Source organism: Microtus oregoni, unplaced genomic scaffold (assembly GCF_018167655.1).
Source record: "Microtus oregoni isolate MIOR12 unplaced genomic scaffold, Mior012 000032F_ref0000030, whole genome shotgun sequence".
Classification (NCBI taxonomy): Eukaryota; Metazoa; Chordata; class Mammalia; order Rodentia; family Cricetidae; genus Microtus; species Microtus oregoni.
The window spans coordinates 14,370,704-14,386,291 of NW_024543091.1; the positions used below are offsets into that span (position 1 = coordinate 14,370,704).

At 45.2% G+C, this 15,588-nt stretch overlaps 1 protein-coding gene across 2 annotated transcripts in view; it reads right to left on the reverse strand.

Moving 5' to 3' along the window:
- Nucleotides 1-269: 269 nt before the first annotated feature.
- Nucleotides 270-15,588, reverse strand: part of Nedd4 (NEDD4 E3 ubiquitin protein ligase) — a 97,251-nt gene continuing 81,932 nt past the window's right edge. For both annotated transcript variants that reach the window (XM_041679407.1, XM_041679405.1), the window contains 11 exons: nt 15,294-15,523; nt 13,712-13,833; nt 13,554-13,624; nt 10,887-10,982; nt 10,508-10,581; nt 10,177-10,237; nt 8,747-8,806; nt 7,850-7,957; nt 6,842-6,938; nt 3,454-3,526; nt 270-3,005 (listed from right to left, as the gene is read on the reverse strand). In XM_041679407.1, the coding sequence (XP_041535341.1) occupies nt 2,903-3,005; nt 3,454-3,526; nt 6,842-6,938; nt 7,850-7,957; nt 8,747-8,806; nt 10,177-10,237; nt 10,508-10,581; nt 10,887-10,982; nt 13,554-13,624; nt 13,712-13,833; nt 15,294-15,523 (1,095 nt within the window). In that variant the 3' untranslated portion in view covers nt 270-2,902. The remainder of the gene's footprint in view (nt 3,006-3,453; nt 3,527-6,841; nt 6,939-7,849; nt 7,958-8,746; nt 8,807-10,176; nt 10,238-10,507; nt 10,582-10,886; nt 10,983-13,553; nt 13,625-13,711; nt 13,834-15,293; nt 15,524-15,588) is intronic.

The following is a 15,588-nucleotide window of genomic DNA, read 5'->3' on the forward strand; positions in this document are numbered from 1 at the left end:
ATGCAGAAGGAACTAGGCTGCCGAGCTCATTATTAAAGGCAGCTGTGTATACCCCTAAACCAAATGGGGAGCCCTAAACTAAACTGCCTCCTACACTTGGCTGCCTGCGGTCAGAGGGCAGCTCTGGACAGCGGAGATAGGCTGTCTATCAGAGGGTCAGCAACTGCAGGCGGTGTTCACATGTCAAGTCTGTCTTGAGAACCTGAAGCCACCCCTAAGCAAACCAGTCTGAAGACATTTCCAGGTAAAAAACGAGCCACAGCTTTGTCTTTAAAATTAGAATAGAACTTTATTTGTGGAATTGAGATTTTGAAAATGATTTCATAGTTTATGCAATAAATTTTGATACATTAATCTGGATATACATTTACCATATAAGAAAGAATTTAAAAACAATGTCAAATAGCTTATCATCAAAACCAATTGTGTTTAACTTGATATTAGGAATAACTTGGGCGTTATAAATAAAAAGCTAAAACAATTATCATTGGGTTTGCATCTGTAATGCAATTTTGTGTTTCATTTGTTGGGGGGAGGAGAATTAGAGAAAAACAAAGGCTAAAATGCTTTTCTAGAAAAGCACAAAGCCTTCGCCTCGTGGTGAAAGTGACTCCACAGCCCCCCGGCAGCAGAATGCCACAGATATTTTCATGTGAACTGGCCTGAGGGCTGTGGTGCTCTCTCCAGACCACTGGGCCACCAGACTCACGTCAAGGCACCGGACCACCCCCAAGGACAGCGGCCTGACAAAGGACAGCTTGTGTTTTCTAAGCCCTGCTGTGATGACTTCTCAGAGGCGGGGCTCAATGACCATGCACAATTCTATTTCACATGAAGTTTCGCCCTTAGTTCCATACAATGGGGACATTCCAGGTAAGACACCAGCCAGTATTAGTGTTACTTTGTACTGTAGAGGAAGCGAACTTGGATGCTACAGTCCATGCGTGAATCCGTATCTATGCCAGCACACTGGGGATCAGCAGGGTTCTTCGTCCTCACCTACTCTAAATCACTGGGAGGAGAGCAGCTTGGGTGCCTGACTCAGACCATGGTGGTTGGCAGGAAAGCCTGATCTCTCAGCATTTCAGAACTTACTATAGCCTCAAAAGACAAAAGGGTGGGCACAGCTATTCATACCTGACAGATGAAGAGACTGGAGCCTGGCAGTGCAGGTTCACAGATGGCCAATAATAAAATCAGGACTGCACAGGCGCTCATGCCCGGCTGACTCAGGAAAGACACTTGGGAAGCATGCTCTGGCCTGGGGTTACTTTCCCTGACCCAAGTGATGATGTGGCCTATGGAACTGTTTTTGCTACTCTCACCGAAATCTCTTCCACGGGCTGACAGGCACTTGTCAAGCCAACAAGCTAAAGCCAATGGCCCCATACATTTCTGACAGCTCCCACAGGGCATTTATATGTATCTCAGAAAGTTTATAACATATGCTTACATTAATTTATAATACCACATTGAAAAGCAGGCTTAGTTTTTTTCATAGGTATATATATATAATGGGCATTTTCTGTATAATCACACCAATGTCAGGATGAATAAAAGGAGTCTTGGCACACATGCCCTCTGCAGGTGGAGTGGGACCTCGCTTCCCTTTCCTTCTGCCTTGGTCTGCTCACCCTTCCTTTCCACTGTTTACTAAGTCATCAACATAGCTCTAGGTTCCTCGAGGATGAAGACAGAACTGGATCTCACTGCTGACAATTTTCCCCCAGGAACCGGTACATAGCTGGCACTGTCTGCGTGTGCGGGTTCACGCATGGCTCTCTTCCTAGACTTACTTCCATGTGGTTTCGGTGGGATTCCACCTGTAGCATCGGCCTCAAGGAGTTTTGACTTTTAATAAAACATAATTTTCATAGTAAACAGTATTTTTTAGAAAGCATAAGAAACCTGGTAACAAATTTATACAAATTATGCATTGAACTACTCTTTGGTTATTTTAAACAAATTCTTTTATACTAATGTGGTACTAAAAATATAAAAATGCAACTACAGAAATTCGCTTAACCTGTAAACATAATGAACTCCGTAAACACGTATGTACTACGTGACTGCAAGCGTGAAGAGAGGCTGGTAAGGGCAAGTCATACACGTAACTTGGTTCTTCACGGCATGCTTAGAAACACTGCTTTGTGGAGCTTGTTTTATCTGAAGGAATTCTACACACACTAACACAAAGTAACTGTAGCCTGTGATAAGCCTTGAGGATGCACAGGCGAGAGGGAGGCCTAACACTCTACACATTGCAAAGAAAAGCTCGCTCCACTCGTCTTCTGAATCGCTGGACTAAGCGGCATGCTAACAAACGCGAGATACATCCCGAGTGAAGGGGAACTTTTTTTTCCTTTTTTCTTTTTTTCTTTTTTTTTTTGCAAGTGACTCAAGTGACTAAAAACATAGGTGACACATTTTCCAAAGTTGTTCCAAAGATCTAGGCAAGAAGGTACACTAGGCAAGTTCTACAGGATATGTAGCGACAATAGGGCTAGACTGTCGCAGTTTACTCAATAGTAAAGACTTTCTTTGTCCAAATTTCATCTCAAAAAAGCATCAAATTTTCCCCACCAGATACTCATTACAGATATTTCACAGTTGGAATCTCAGTAGTTTCAGAAAGATGTGCCTAGCAAGATGAGATGCGGTCAGCATTCAGACACTCAGGACTCAAACGCCCTGTCGTGTGAACCCCAGCGACAGGACGAAGTAACGGGACAAATGAACACTTCAGGATGGTGGTGGCTGAAACCATGGATAAACCGCCCTCTGGTCTCCCGGGAAGAGCCAGTGACTATCTTTTAGAAGTACTCTGGAAAATGTTAAGATGCAATTTTGCTTTTGCTTAAAAGCTGTGGTGTTTAAGACGCCACAGCTTGTTCCTAGTAATCTAATCGACCCCATCAAAGCCCTGAGTGTTTTCAATCGCCATCTGAAGTTTATCCCAGAGTTCTTCAAATGATTCATAGGGTGGCAGGTCCAGGCGATTAAAGCTGAAAGGACAGAGGATCAGGTTAGAACTGACAGTGATGCAGGAGACATACCGTCGCTACTTGTCAGGAATATGTTCCATCATTGTTACAGAGGTCACAACAGGCAGAGAGCTCACCGGACTCCCTGTGCAGTCTTATCCTCAAACCCCACCCCTCCAGGTAAGTGGGTTCCTTGACTGTGTTGGCAAGATGCAATGTTCTAGCATGTTTTGGGGTAGAGGCCATCACCCATGGAAAGGGAGTAATATATACAGCCAACAGTTCAGTTGGGGTCTCTGTCCTTAGCTACCTGGATTTTGAGTTCAAGCAGCATGAGTTTCTGGGTTTGTGTTTGTCTCTTCCTCTTCTCTAAGGCTGGCCCACACCCATCCCAAGAGGGCCTGGCAGGGGTGCTCCTAGGCCAAGAGGGAAGGGAACCCCGCCCATCAAGGATAAAACAGCTACTCACCAGGTATGCGCTCTTGGCAGCTTATCAGGGGTGCCCCACTGTTCGACTGTGAAGGACTGTGGTCCATTCGAGCCTACGGGAAACACGGGTTTCTGTGGTTTAATGTATTTACCCACAAGACCCTAAACATTGCAGAAACACTTTTCCTATATGCAGAGCTTGCACACACAGAAGCCCGTCATCTGACCTGTGAGTGCCATGCCCCTCTGTCCCACCATGGCACACCTGCCATCTGCTAACCCTGACCCAGATGCATCTCCAATTAGGATTTTCTTCACAGGTACACAGAGGAAGTGAGGACTCTCTTTCTGCTTCTGATTCCTATGGAAAAGTTTTTTTTCTTTTCCCTTTTCTGATCACATCACTGTAAAACTTGAAAATAACAGAATAAAATGGATCTGAAGAATATAAATCATTCATATCCTAGCTCATAAGTTTGAAAAGGGCTTTTTGGGTGGTTTTTTTTTTTTTTGTTTTGGTTTTTTTGAGACAGGGTTTCTGTGTAACTTTGGACCTTGTCCTGGAATTAATGCTTGTAGACCAGGCTGGTCTTGACTCACAGACATCCTCCTGCCTCTGCCTCCTGGGTGCTGGGATTAAAGGCGCGCGCCACCACCCATCTGGGTGGTTTATTTTCTTTTGTTGTTTTCCAGTATTAAACTTAGGTCTCACACATACCATAAAAGCACTTGACTACTTAGCCACAGTCTCAGTCTTGAGCTTTAAAACACTTTAAATTAGATTTACTCATTATCATTTTCTGGTGTATCTTAGTGTACATGTGTTAAGTAAGGTGCGCGTATGGAGGTCAGGGAAGAACGGTGGGAATTCTCTCTTTACCCTTGGCAATTCTGGGGGCTGAACCAAGGCCATCTAAGCTGACCAGTGCTTTGATTGCAGTTTCAGGGGCCCTGTTTCTTTGTTCGTCTATTGGTTTCACTCTTAGTCCAGGCTGGGCTTGGACACATAATATAGCTGATGCCGGTTTTAAACGCCTGTCAACCCTGGTGCTTCAGATTCCCAAGTACTGGATTACAAGTGTGAGCCCACATACCCGATACAGGAATCTTTCTGAGCATGTGCACACTCGTATAGGGCCGTGGTTCTCAACCTTCCTACTGCTGCAGCCCTTTAATACAGTTCCTCATACTGTGGTGACCCCCCAGCCATAAAATTATTTTGTTGCTTCTTCATAACTGTAATTTTGCTACTGTTATGATCATAATGTAAATGTCTGATATTCAGGATATCTGATATTCCACCCCCAAAGAAATCAAACCCACAAGTTGAGAACCGCTGGCATCGAGCATTTTATGTACACATGATCCTGTTACATGATCTACAATTGTTCTCGTTATGGACATTTTAGAAACTGCCTTTCTTTTTCTTTCAGAGTTCCCACTTAGCTCTCTCCAGCCCTCAGTACCCCAACCGCCAGCTAATGAGGCTCTCATCCTGATCTGTGACTTTCCATTCTTCTCACAGCGCATAATCTCTTCCAAATGTGCGTGCAGCTGCCAGGGGCAGGGAGAGAATATTCTCAGAGTAAGTTTCATAACTCCAGACCTCACCCCCACAACCAGATTCACAGCTTAACGTTTTAGTACCGGGCCGGGGAGAGCTCAGCTGTGAAGAGCCCACACTGCTCTTGCAGAGGACCCGAATTTGGTTCCCAGCACCCACACTGGGTAGCTCTAACTCTTGGGGATCTGACATTCCCTTCTGGCCTCCATGGACAACTGGCAAACATGTGATGCGCAGACATACATGAAGGGAACACACTATTACACATAAAATAACATGAAAAATTAAAAGAGAGGGAGTTGTGTGTGGTCTTCTCTGGGGCCCTGCCATGTCCCACAAGAATGAAAAACCTACTGACAGCCTCTACCCCACAGTTCACATCAAACCACACAAGGAAAAATAAGATTCCAAGATTTAGAAAGCTAAAGCTTTGGAAAACCTGGCCCCCACCTCTTTTTAAAACAAGTTGCAAAGAAATCCTTTGAGTTCCTCTTTATCTGTAGAAAAAATGCTTCAAGTCTGTGGATGCCTGGAATAGTGGGTACTACTGAACCCCATATTTGCTGTGTTCCACAGATATACACATCTCACACTAACAATTAACAAAGTAGTAACAACGAGCAAAGAGAACAATGTAACAAATTAGGGTAACCAAAGGCCTGAGACTGCCATCACTGCTTTTTTCATCTGTTGTTATTTGAGACAGGGTTTCTCTGTGTATAGCCCTGGCTATCCTGGAACTTGCTCTGTAGACCTGGCCTCAAACTCACAGAGCTCTGCCTGCCTCTTGCCTCCCGAATGCTGGGATTAAATGTGTGTGCTACCACTTCCTTGCTGTCCCCTCAGCTCTTGATTGAAATATCTTATTTTTTTTTTTTTTTTTTTTTTGGTTTTTTCGAGACAAGGTTTCTCTGTGGTTTTGGAGCCTGTCCTGGAACTAGTTCTTGTAGACCAGGATGGTCTCGAACTCACAGAGATCCACCTGCCTCTGCCTCCCGAGTGCTGGGATTACAGGCGTGCGCCACCACCGCCCGGCCCGAAATATCTTATTTTTGAAGTGATGGCTGTGGCTGAAATAGCAGGAAGTTAATCTTTGGACAAGAGGGATAATTTAACTTCCTTATCCTCTGAGGCCGCTATTCATTGCTTAGATGTCGGCTAAACTCTGTCTTACCCTAGAGCAGCGGTTCTCAACCTGTGGGTCAAAACTCTTGGGGAGGGGTCACCCAAGACCATCAGAAAACACAGATGTTTACAATTCCTAACAGTAACAACACTACAGTTATGAAATAGTAATGCAAGGGTCACCAAAACACGAGGAACTATAATAAGAGGTCCCATTATTAAGAGTGGAAAACCACGGCCCTAGAGGCACTACTATTTCTGGGACCACAGAGAGAAGAGAGCTCAGTGCACAAGAATGGAAGGTAACTCAACCGGTTCCCAGTGTATCCTTCACTCAATTCTCCGTGCGTGCATATTTGCATGTGTGCACTGGAGGACAACCCCAGGGGCTGCTCTGCGCCATCCACTTCTTCCTTCTGGGTCCCAGTCTCTTATCTTGCATCTTGCCAAGCAGTCTGAGCTGGCCAGCCAGTGAACTCCAGGGACCACTGCCTCTGCCCCAGGACTGGGATCACAAGTGTGTGCCTCCAAGCCCAACTTTTTAACATTAGTTCTGGGACAGACTCAAGTGCTTGCCAGGTATGCACTTTACCAACCAAGTTGTTTTCCAAGTCCTCAACTTAAAATTTTTTAAAATTAAGCAAAACATCTTGAAAATGGCGGAAGCTTGAAGACCCTACCACCCACGAAAATGACAGTCAGTATCTGCATTTCTGAGAGAACTATGCAGAATCCTTACCATAGAGTTCGGCAAATCCGTTCATAGGCACGCGGGAGGTGCCAGTAACAAACTGAAGCAAACGGATTCTTTTTTCTGAATCCATCATTAAAACGGCCTGAAAAACAGAAGACTTCTCTTAGAGAAGAAACAGCAGACAATTATCCCGGAAAAAAGCGGCCAGAATGCAGAAAATCAATAATCACTAAGGTTTTGTTCTTATTCTCAAAAAACTTGTTTCCAAAACTTTTCTCTTGGAGCCGGAGAGATGGCTCAGTAGTTAAAAATGCTTACTGCTTTTGTACACAACCTGGAATCAGTTCCCAGCACCCACATGTTGGCTCACAACTGTCTGTAACTGAAGTTCAAGGGAATCTTGATGCCTTCTTCTGATTTCTGTAGGCAGCACATACATGTGATGTGCGTGCACACACACACACGCAAGCACGCACGCACGCACACACACATACACACCTTTAACAATTATATTTGTTGGTATTACAGAATGGCATATGTGTACGAGTTTTGTTTTTTTTTGGTGGTTGAGGAGGATTTTATTGGAGACATGAGGAAAAGCACAGCCAGACAAGAGACATTTGGAAGAGTCCAGAGCAGGGAGAGAAAGTAGTAGATTAAACAAGGCCAGTAGACTGAACTGGGCCATCAGAGGAGGAGGAGAAAGAAGAGGAGGGGAGAGGGAAAGAGAGGACCAAGATAGAGGGGTCTGAAGAGAAGGGGTGGCCAAGGACATGTAAGAGGATTTAAGGAGCCACGTTGAGGGTTATTACAAGCTCTTACAAGTTCTTACAATATTACAATTATTATGGTGGTGGAAAGCTAATGTTTCTATTTCGACTCCTTTACTGAATGCTTTCCCTACTTACGTCTAAGTATCTGGGAGGGTGGAACCACACTCAAAGGCACATCACACATCGCTGGTGTGCTTTTCTGGGTTACCCCTGTGCCATGCACTCCGAAAGTTATTCTAGAGGTATAATTGAATCTACCGAAAAGCAGGTTTCAGATTACCTTCCAGAACCACTGGATGACCTGGTGGTTGACACTGTAGCCATTTTTGTACTTTGTGTGTTCCTTCCAGTCGCTCACATCCACATCTCCCAGACCACACATTAGAAGCTGCAGACAAAATGTACAATCAGAACTTCAAGCAGGAAAAACGGGGTACAAAGCTCTGTTTTTTTTGTTTTTCTGAGACAGGGTATCACACATTATGTAGCTCTGGCTGTTCTGGAACTCATTAGATAGATCAGACTGGCCTCAAACTCACAGAGATCTGCCTTCCCCCAAGTGCTAGGATTAAAGGTGTGCACCACTATGCCCAGCCAAAACTCTATTTTAACATAAAATATTTCTCTTTGCTAGTCTTTTTATTCCATCTGTTTATTTAGCTGGTTATGTGGGTGTGGCATGTGTGTGCCATGTCATGCCTGAGAGTCAGAGGCACGCTGGCGGGAGTCGGTCTCCCTCAGGGATTACTCAGGCTGTCAGGCTTTTTCCACTGAGCCATCTTGTTGGCCCTTCAGTTCTCTTTTTAAAGACAGGGTCGCCCGTAGTCCCAGGTTAGCTTCAAACTTATAACGTAGCCGAGGAAAATAATGAAGTATTGATCTTGATTCCACCTCTCAAGAGCTGGCTAATAGGTGTGCATCACCACACCTGCTTAGGCTGTGCTGAGGGCGGACCCAGGGCCTCAGGCATGCTCAGCAGCACTCTCCTTCCTCCCCACCTCCTCTCCATAAACTCTACCACTCCACCAACTGAGCTGTATCCTCGCCTCCCCTTCCCTTTCCACTCCTCTGCCTTCTTTCTCATCCCCAACCCCATCCTGTGGTGCTGAGGACTGAACTCAGGCCTGGAGTTCTTGCCACTGAACTACATTCCCAGCCACACACAAATACTTCTTACCTCCAATTCATTTTCATCGAATATCTTGATGAGATCCTGTGGTATCAGCTCAAAAAATCCCTGGAAGGAAAGGAAAGTGTAGAGCAGGTTAGCAGGCTTGGCTCCTGCGCCTGAGCATCTTGAAGCATGGGCGCACTCTCAGGTCTACAGATGCCACTACATACGAGCGTTTCACTGTGGTCCCAATGTGAGAAAATGGACGGCCCTAGTCTACTCTCTGTCTTTATTTCTCAAAGTGTCTGCATTAAAACATTCCATTACTTCTCAAGCCCTCATCATTCCTTCTTCACAGTACTGAGAAGGAAGACTGAGACACACAAAGCCCAACCCCCACCCTGGCCCACTGCAGAAAAGGGAGGGAGGGCCTCTGCGGACCTCAGCATCTTCTGCTGCTTTCTCAGCTCCCTCCTAACTATCCTCCACCCACAAAAGTCTGTCCAAGCCACACTGGCCTTAAAAACACCCCTCTCTGCATGCCTTTAATCCCAGCACTTGGGAGGCAGAGGCAGGCGGATCTCTGTGAGTTCAAGGCCAGCCTGGTCTACAGAGTGAGTTCCAGGACAGGCTCCACAGCTACAGAGAGAAACCCTGTCTCGAAAAACCACCACCACCACCACCACCAAACAAACAAAAAATAAAACAAAACCCCCACCTCTCTCTTCTTCCTTTCACAGCCAAGTACATACAGTATGTAAAGTTCATACCCCACTGGCCCTCCACTATAATGCCATCTGCACGGCTGCAGATTGAACAAGGTCAGCTTTGCAGCAGTTTAATAAACACTTGGTATTTCTATCCTGTCTCATTTTGTCTGCTTCTAAAATATTACAATTGTGTGCACATGTCTACATAAATGTATGTGCATACCATCTTAAAAACATAACAGGGAGTCTTGAGGGGTGGCCCCCATTTCTACCTAACAAGGCTGAATTACAGGTGGGCTGCCGCACACACCCAGTGTTTACATGGGTCCTGGCATCAGAACTCTGGCCCTTGCACTTGAATGTCAGGCACTTTTGATGGCTCGGCATCTCCACAGTCTTCTCAGTGTTTGCTGCTTAGAATGATTGTATTTTAACCATTTATCTACCCCAGCAATATTTTGTTAATTTAAATATATGCTCAAGGGGGCTGGAACGATGGCTCAGTGGCTAGAGTAAACACTCTTCTCGCAGAGGGCCTTGAGTCTGGCTCCTGGCATCATGTCGGGCATCTCACAGCTGCCGGTAACTCTAGCTCCAGGGGACCCTTTACTGGTCTCCACGGGCATGCACGTGCACATCATTTTAAAAACGTAAAATTAAACTAACACATAACTGTATAAACATACTGAGAATGGCTTTACAGAGCCCACCACATCTTATCTGTCTCAGACACAAGGGGGCCCAAGGCTTGAAAGTTATGGGCAGCAAGTGGAAGACCAAGCGTACCTCTTTAAAAGCAGCCATTTGCTTCTGGATTCGGTTCACAAATCGCCATTGTATTACAAGGCTAAAAGAGAACAAATAAAACATTTTCTCTCCACACACAAACCAAGAAACGATTTTAAGACATGTTTATTTCAGTTAGGAACAGACAGACTAGCTGGACTACGGCAAAAGCTGAAGAGAAACAGAGAGGGCTGAGGTATACCTTTTTCTAAGAAAACTGAGATTCTGGCCATGGGAACAAGGAACAAATTAAGGAAAATCTCAAAACAAACAAACAAAACAATAACAAAGACGCACAGAACTGTTTGTAGGAAATAAATGAAGTACTCACTAAATGTACTCCTTCTTGTTCTTATTGGTGACAACGATCTCTGTTCCACCAGTTTTCAGTTCATGCTGATGTGTCTAAATTAAACAGGATATGTTGTTTTAGTGAGGAAAATGAAAAAAAGTATATGTGAGTTATACCAGAAGCCTGGCGCTTTAATTTAAATCTATCCAAAAGGTAAAAACTAGGAAAACTTAAATATTAGTCCTACTAAAATAAACATGGAATGAGTCAAACGTCAAAGCAAGCACAGATGCCGGCTGAGCAGCCGTTGCTTCCAGAGTAAACAGAAAGCAGAGCGCAGAAGTCTCTGTGCGCAATGGCGCCTACACTTAGGGGACAGCGCCGGCTTTGATGATGTGTTAGCTGAGAGTCCACAGACCTGTCCAAAAAGCTCCTCATCTATGATGAACCTGAGGTCCAGCTCTGTCGGGTCATTTTCAAGAATCCATCGCAGTGAACTGTAATATTCACTGTCCTAGAAGGGAAATGATATTTTAATTAACTAATTTTGCAGTGCTGGGAATTGAACTCAGGACCTTGTACATCCTAGGCAAGTGCTCTACCACAGAGCTACATGTAAAAGTTGCACTTTGAAAAAAAAAATCTGTATACAGAGTTACTTGAACATGGCAGTCAGTAAAGTGCTTGCTTACAGGCTCAAGGACCTGAGTTTGGGCCCCTGGCACCCATATGAAAAGCCGGGCACAGGGCATAGACCTGAGATCCCAGGCTAGGGAGGCAGAGACGGGGGTCCCAAGAGCTCACCGGTCAGCTGGCCTGGCCAATCAATGAGCTCCAGGTTCAGTGAGTGAGTGCCCCTCTCTAAACAAATAAGGTGGAGAAAAATGGAAAGAGACACTGACATCGGCCTCTGCCCTCAAGAAGTGCACACCATATGCAAACGCATGCACACACACACACACACACACACACACACACGCACGCACGCGAGCCAGTGAGCACAGACATGCACACACGGCACCAAGGATCTAGCGAGTTGGGGAAAAGATAAAGTGCTACTCACACATCTTTTCCACTCACATCTAAGCACATTTCAAGGGACGGATGGAGCTAAGCTGCACAAGAGAAAACAATGCCAGCTGCTAACACGGGGCCCACTTCTCTGTGTGCAAGCAGCGGTCGTAGAGATTTTATTGTCTAATCATAGGGCTAAGTAAAACATCTTCCAAAGAAATCTAATTTTCCTGGATTTCCAGACACCTCCCTCCTAGGACTGTGAGACTGTATTCGAAATGTCTAGTTCATTGCTGGCTCACGCTAAAGAAAAGTTTTGAATTGAATCATGCTGGAGTTGGGGCTCAGGGGGTGGAGTACTTCCTAGCATGTGCAAAGTTGATCCTGAGTTTGATCCCTAGGAAAGCACAAATCCGGTGTGGTGGCACACACCGTGACCCCAGCACCCAGAAGACAGAGGCGGGAGCCTCAGAAGTCACCCCTGGCTGGGTACATAAGGAGTTTGAGGCCAGCCTATGCTCTATGAGGCACCGTCTCAAACAACAAAAAACACAACAAAGAATCAGCTGGGACCTGGAGAGGTGTTTCAGTGGCTAAGAGCTCTGGCTACGCTTGCAGAGGCCTGAGCTTTGATCTCTAGTATCTACACTGCAGCTCACAACCATCTGTTACTCCAGTTTCAGGGGACCCAACATCCTTTTCTTGCCACTGAGGTCACCAGGCATGCACATAACACACATACACACATGCAGGTAAAACACTCATATGCATAAAACCATACTATATATATATATCAAGAAGGAACAACAATGGACATAGTGCTAACGCACTGACATTGGAGCCCATGTGTACCCACAATGCACGGGCCACCAGCAGCAGAGACAAACTTGATTCTTCGGCTTCTGTTTTTTAAAGGAGCCCACCACAACACCCTGTCTTTGGAGTGCCAGCTTTAAACTTTTGCCATTCATCACAAATAATTATAACTCAAAATCTGATGTAAAAGATAAACAACTATTGTACGGCGTAAAGAACTAGTGGAAGTCTGGCAAGAAGCCCCAGTGGGTACAGATGACTGTCCCCAAGCAGGACTTGACTTCAATTGCTGGGGCCCACAACAGAACAAGCAAACTCTCCTTTGACCTACACAGGTATCTCATGGTACAAGCAATGCTCCCCTCCCCCAAATAAATAAATGTAATAAAAATAAATACACATAAATTAAAAAATTTAGCAGCAAGCCGGCTACGGAGATGGTTCTCATTAGGTAAGCCTGATGAGCAGAGTTCAAGCCCTAGAATCCGCACGATGGAAACACAGGACTGACTCTTTATATGTGGGTGCCTAAACACACACAGAAACTAAAAACATGTAGATGTGAGAGATAAATATGAAATAATTCAGCAGAAGGTGTAACTAATATTTGCAGTGCATGAGAAATCTAAGATGTACTGATGGGCACAGGCACAGGGATAAAGTCAGTGTGTGGCAGACACAGGTCTGAGCTAGGAAAAAGCCATCGCAGAAAAGGTGCAATCGATACACAAGCACTCACTACAAAGGCCTTCCCACTGGACTGCACGCTGGGAAATGCTCATGTTTACATTTCTGTGTGTAAATGACGGTGTATGTGTGTGCGTGGAGCAGGCGTCCACTGAGCACACGTGTCCAGCGTCCTGCTCTGCCATTCTCCACTGTACCCCAATGACAGAGACTCTGGCCGACCCTGGAACTGAGCTCGTGGGCAGCAAATCTCAGAAACCACAGTGCTGAGGTTACAGATACACACACAGCCATGGTCAGCTTTCTATGTGGAGAGAAGATGTAAACAAAGCCCCTTATCCACTGGGCCATCTCCTCAGTCCCCATTTGCATTTTGAAACATTAAAATTTATTAATTTCTGTTTTAAAAACAACGTATCTGGGCTGTGTGAATAGCTTAGTGGAACAGCACTAACTCAGCATGGCCCTGAATCCACCCCAGCACTGGAACAGCCACCACCCCCAAGCCCCAGTCCGCCAAGCCTATTAAGCTGTACATCTTGTAGTATGCGCGCGGGGCAAGACCTACCACGGACTCCATGTCATGCAGGGTTATCAGTTTCTGAAGCATCATCTTGTAAAAGGGGCGGATGAAAAAGCCTTGTAAGAAACAAAATATATGTAAGATGGATATCAATTAAAAACCAACAAAACCCACATCAGAAAAGTTTGCTACTCGATGCTAACCATCCAGCAGCTTGCCATGGTAAACTGCCATCCCAGCCACACGACCGATGAACTTGAAGTACGAGAGGTGATCTTCGTTACATAAGCCCGAGTTTGGATTTATCTGGAGGGTGTAATTATCCCTGTGAAGACAAACCACATTTGTGATCCTCTTGCTATTTCATAGAAAAATAATTTACCTAGGCAAGTGATTATGAAAATTTTCCCTTTTGTTATTTTTCTCTAATAATGGATCTAATAATGGTCTTAAAAATCTCCACTTTTGTCAAAAGATGGAAATAACCCCAAAGGACAGGCAAATGAATAGGCAAAATGTATCCATATTTATGTTCAAAAGACATGGCTTGGTATTAACACGGCTGGACTCTGAAGACAGGCTGTTGCACAACAATTTCCTCTCAATTGAATTAAAATATTCCTTCTGGAAGGAGGGCAGGGCTCATAAGACTCAGGAAGTGGGGCTGTGGAGATGGCTCAGCAATGAAGAGTACTTGTAGAACCCACATGATAGCTCACAACCACCTGTAACTCCAGTTCTAGGGATCTGACGCCCTCTTCTGGCCTGTGAGGGTACTGCATGCATGTGGTGCATAGTCACACACGCAGGCACCTATACACATTAAATGAAATGAAAAACAAAGAAAGGCCCAGGAAGTTATCAAAGCTTACAAGATCCACAAAGCCCTCTCCTGGGCTAGATAAGCAGCAACAACTGTGGGGAGAAGAACACCAACCAACTGGACTACCTGAAGTCATGCAGGGAGCTCCAGCGGCATAGCCTTTGTGGGTCTTCACCCAAGCTAGGGTGGCCTTCTGTTACCCAGCTGCCTTTGAGTCATCCCTGCTGCCAGGAGACTCCCCTCCTGCTTCTGAGAGTAATCCAAATAATTTCATTGGTTTGCCTAACTTTGTCTGTTCTTGGCCTCCTATCTGGGGTGAACAGAGTTTGCTCATATTTCCCAAGGAAATGTCACTTAACATATACTAAGTGAAATATCGCATAATGAGGCCAAATGCTGTATCGAATGGTCCCCTGTATCTAATGTAATGATAGTAGTCAGAGAGAGCAGACTGGTGGCTGCCAGGAGGTGCAGCGACAGGTATTTAATGGGTGGAAACTTATTTCAGGAGACTGGGAAAGGTACAGAGTTCAGTGATTCAGTGTGTACCTAAAATGCCAGCCAAGTAGCCATGTGCATGCTTACAGAGGGCTGGGGTGGGAGCTCTGGAGGGCCTGCCAGTCATGTGCAAATCACAGTGTACACACACACGCACACACACACACAAAGTTAACATGGTAATTTTTATGTTATATACATTTAAACACAATTGTAAAAAGTCATCTCTGACAAACCAGTTAGAGTCCCTCTGTGACACGGATCACTTTCTAACATCAACCTGATTTTGGAGATTGTGACTTCCCCCATCTTCTCTACATAGTTGTTTAGAGTACTTATGCCAGGTGTGGTGGCACGTGGCTATAGGATTAGCTAATCAGGAGGTGAAGCAGGCTGATTGCCTAAGGTCACGAACTCAAGGCTAGCCTGGGCAACACAAGGAGACCTGATAAAAAGGAACTTACGTAGCAGAATACTCGAACAGCCCGTAATAAGGGTTAAACATTTCCTTTGAAATGAGGAAGAACCATTCCCGAGCAACTCCTCCATAATCAAGTCCCTTTTCACCATCGAACTCAATCCAGAGTCGAGCCTTGAGGACGTCGGCTCTCTTCACACCCATAATTCTCCGGTAAGAATCCTCCAGAACATTTGCGCGGCGGAGTTTCATCTCAAATTTGTTTGGAATGTCATTCTGCAGAGCCAGGAAGAAAGAGCCATGGTGTAAGTCAGCCCAGTGTGCTCACCACACTCCGCTCT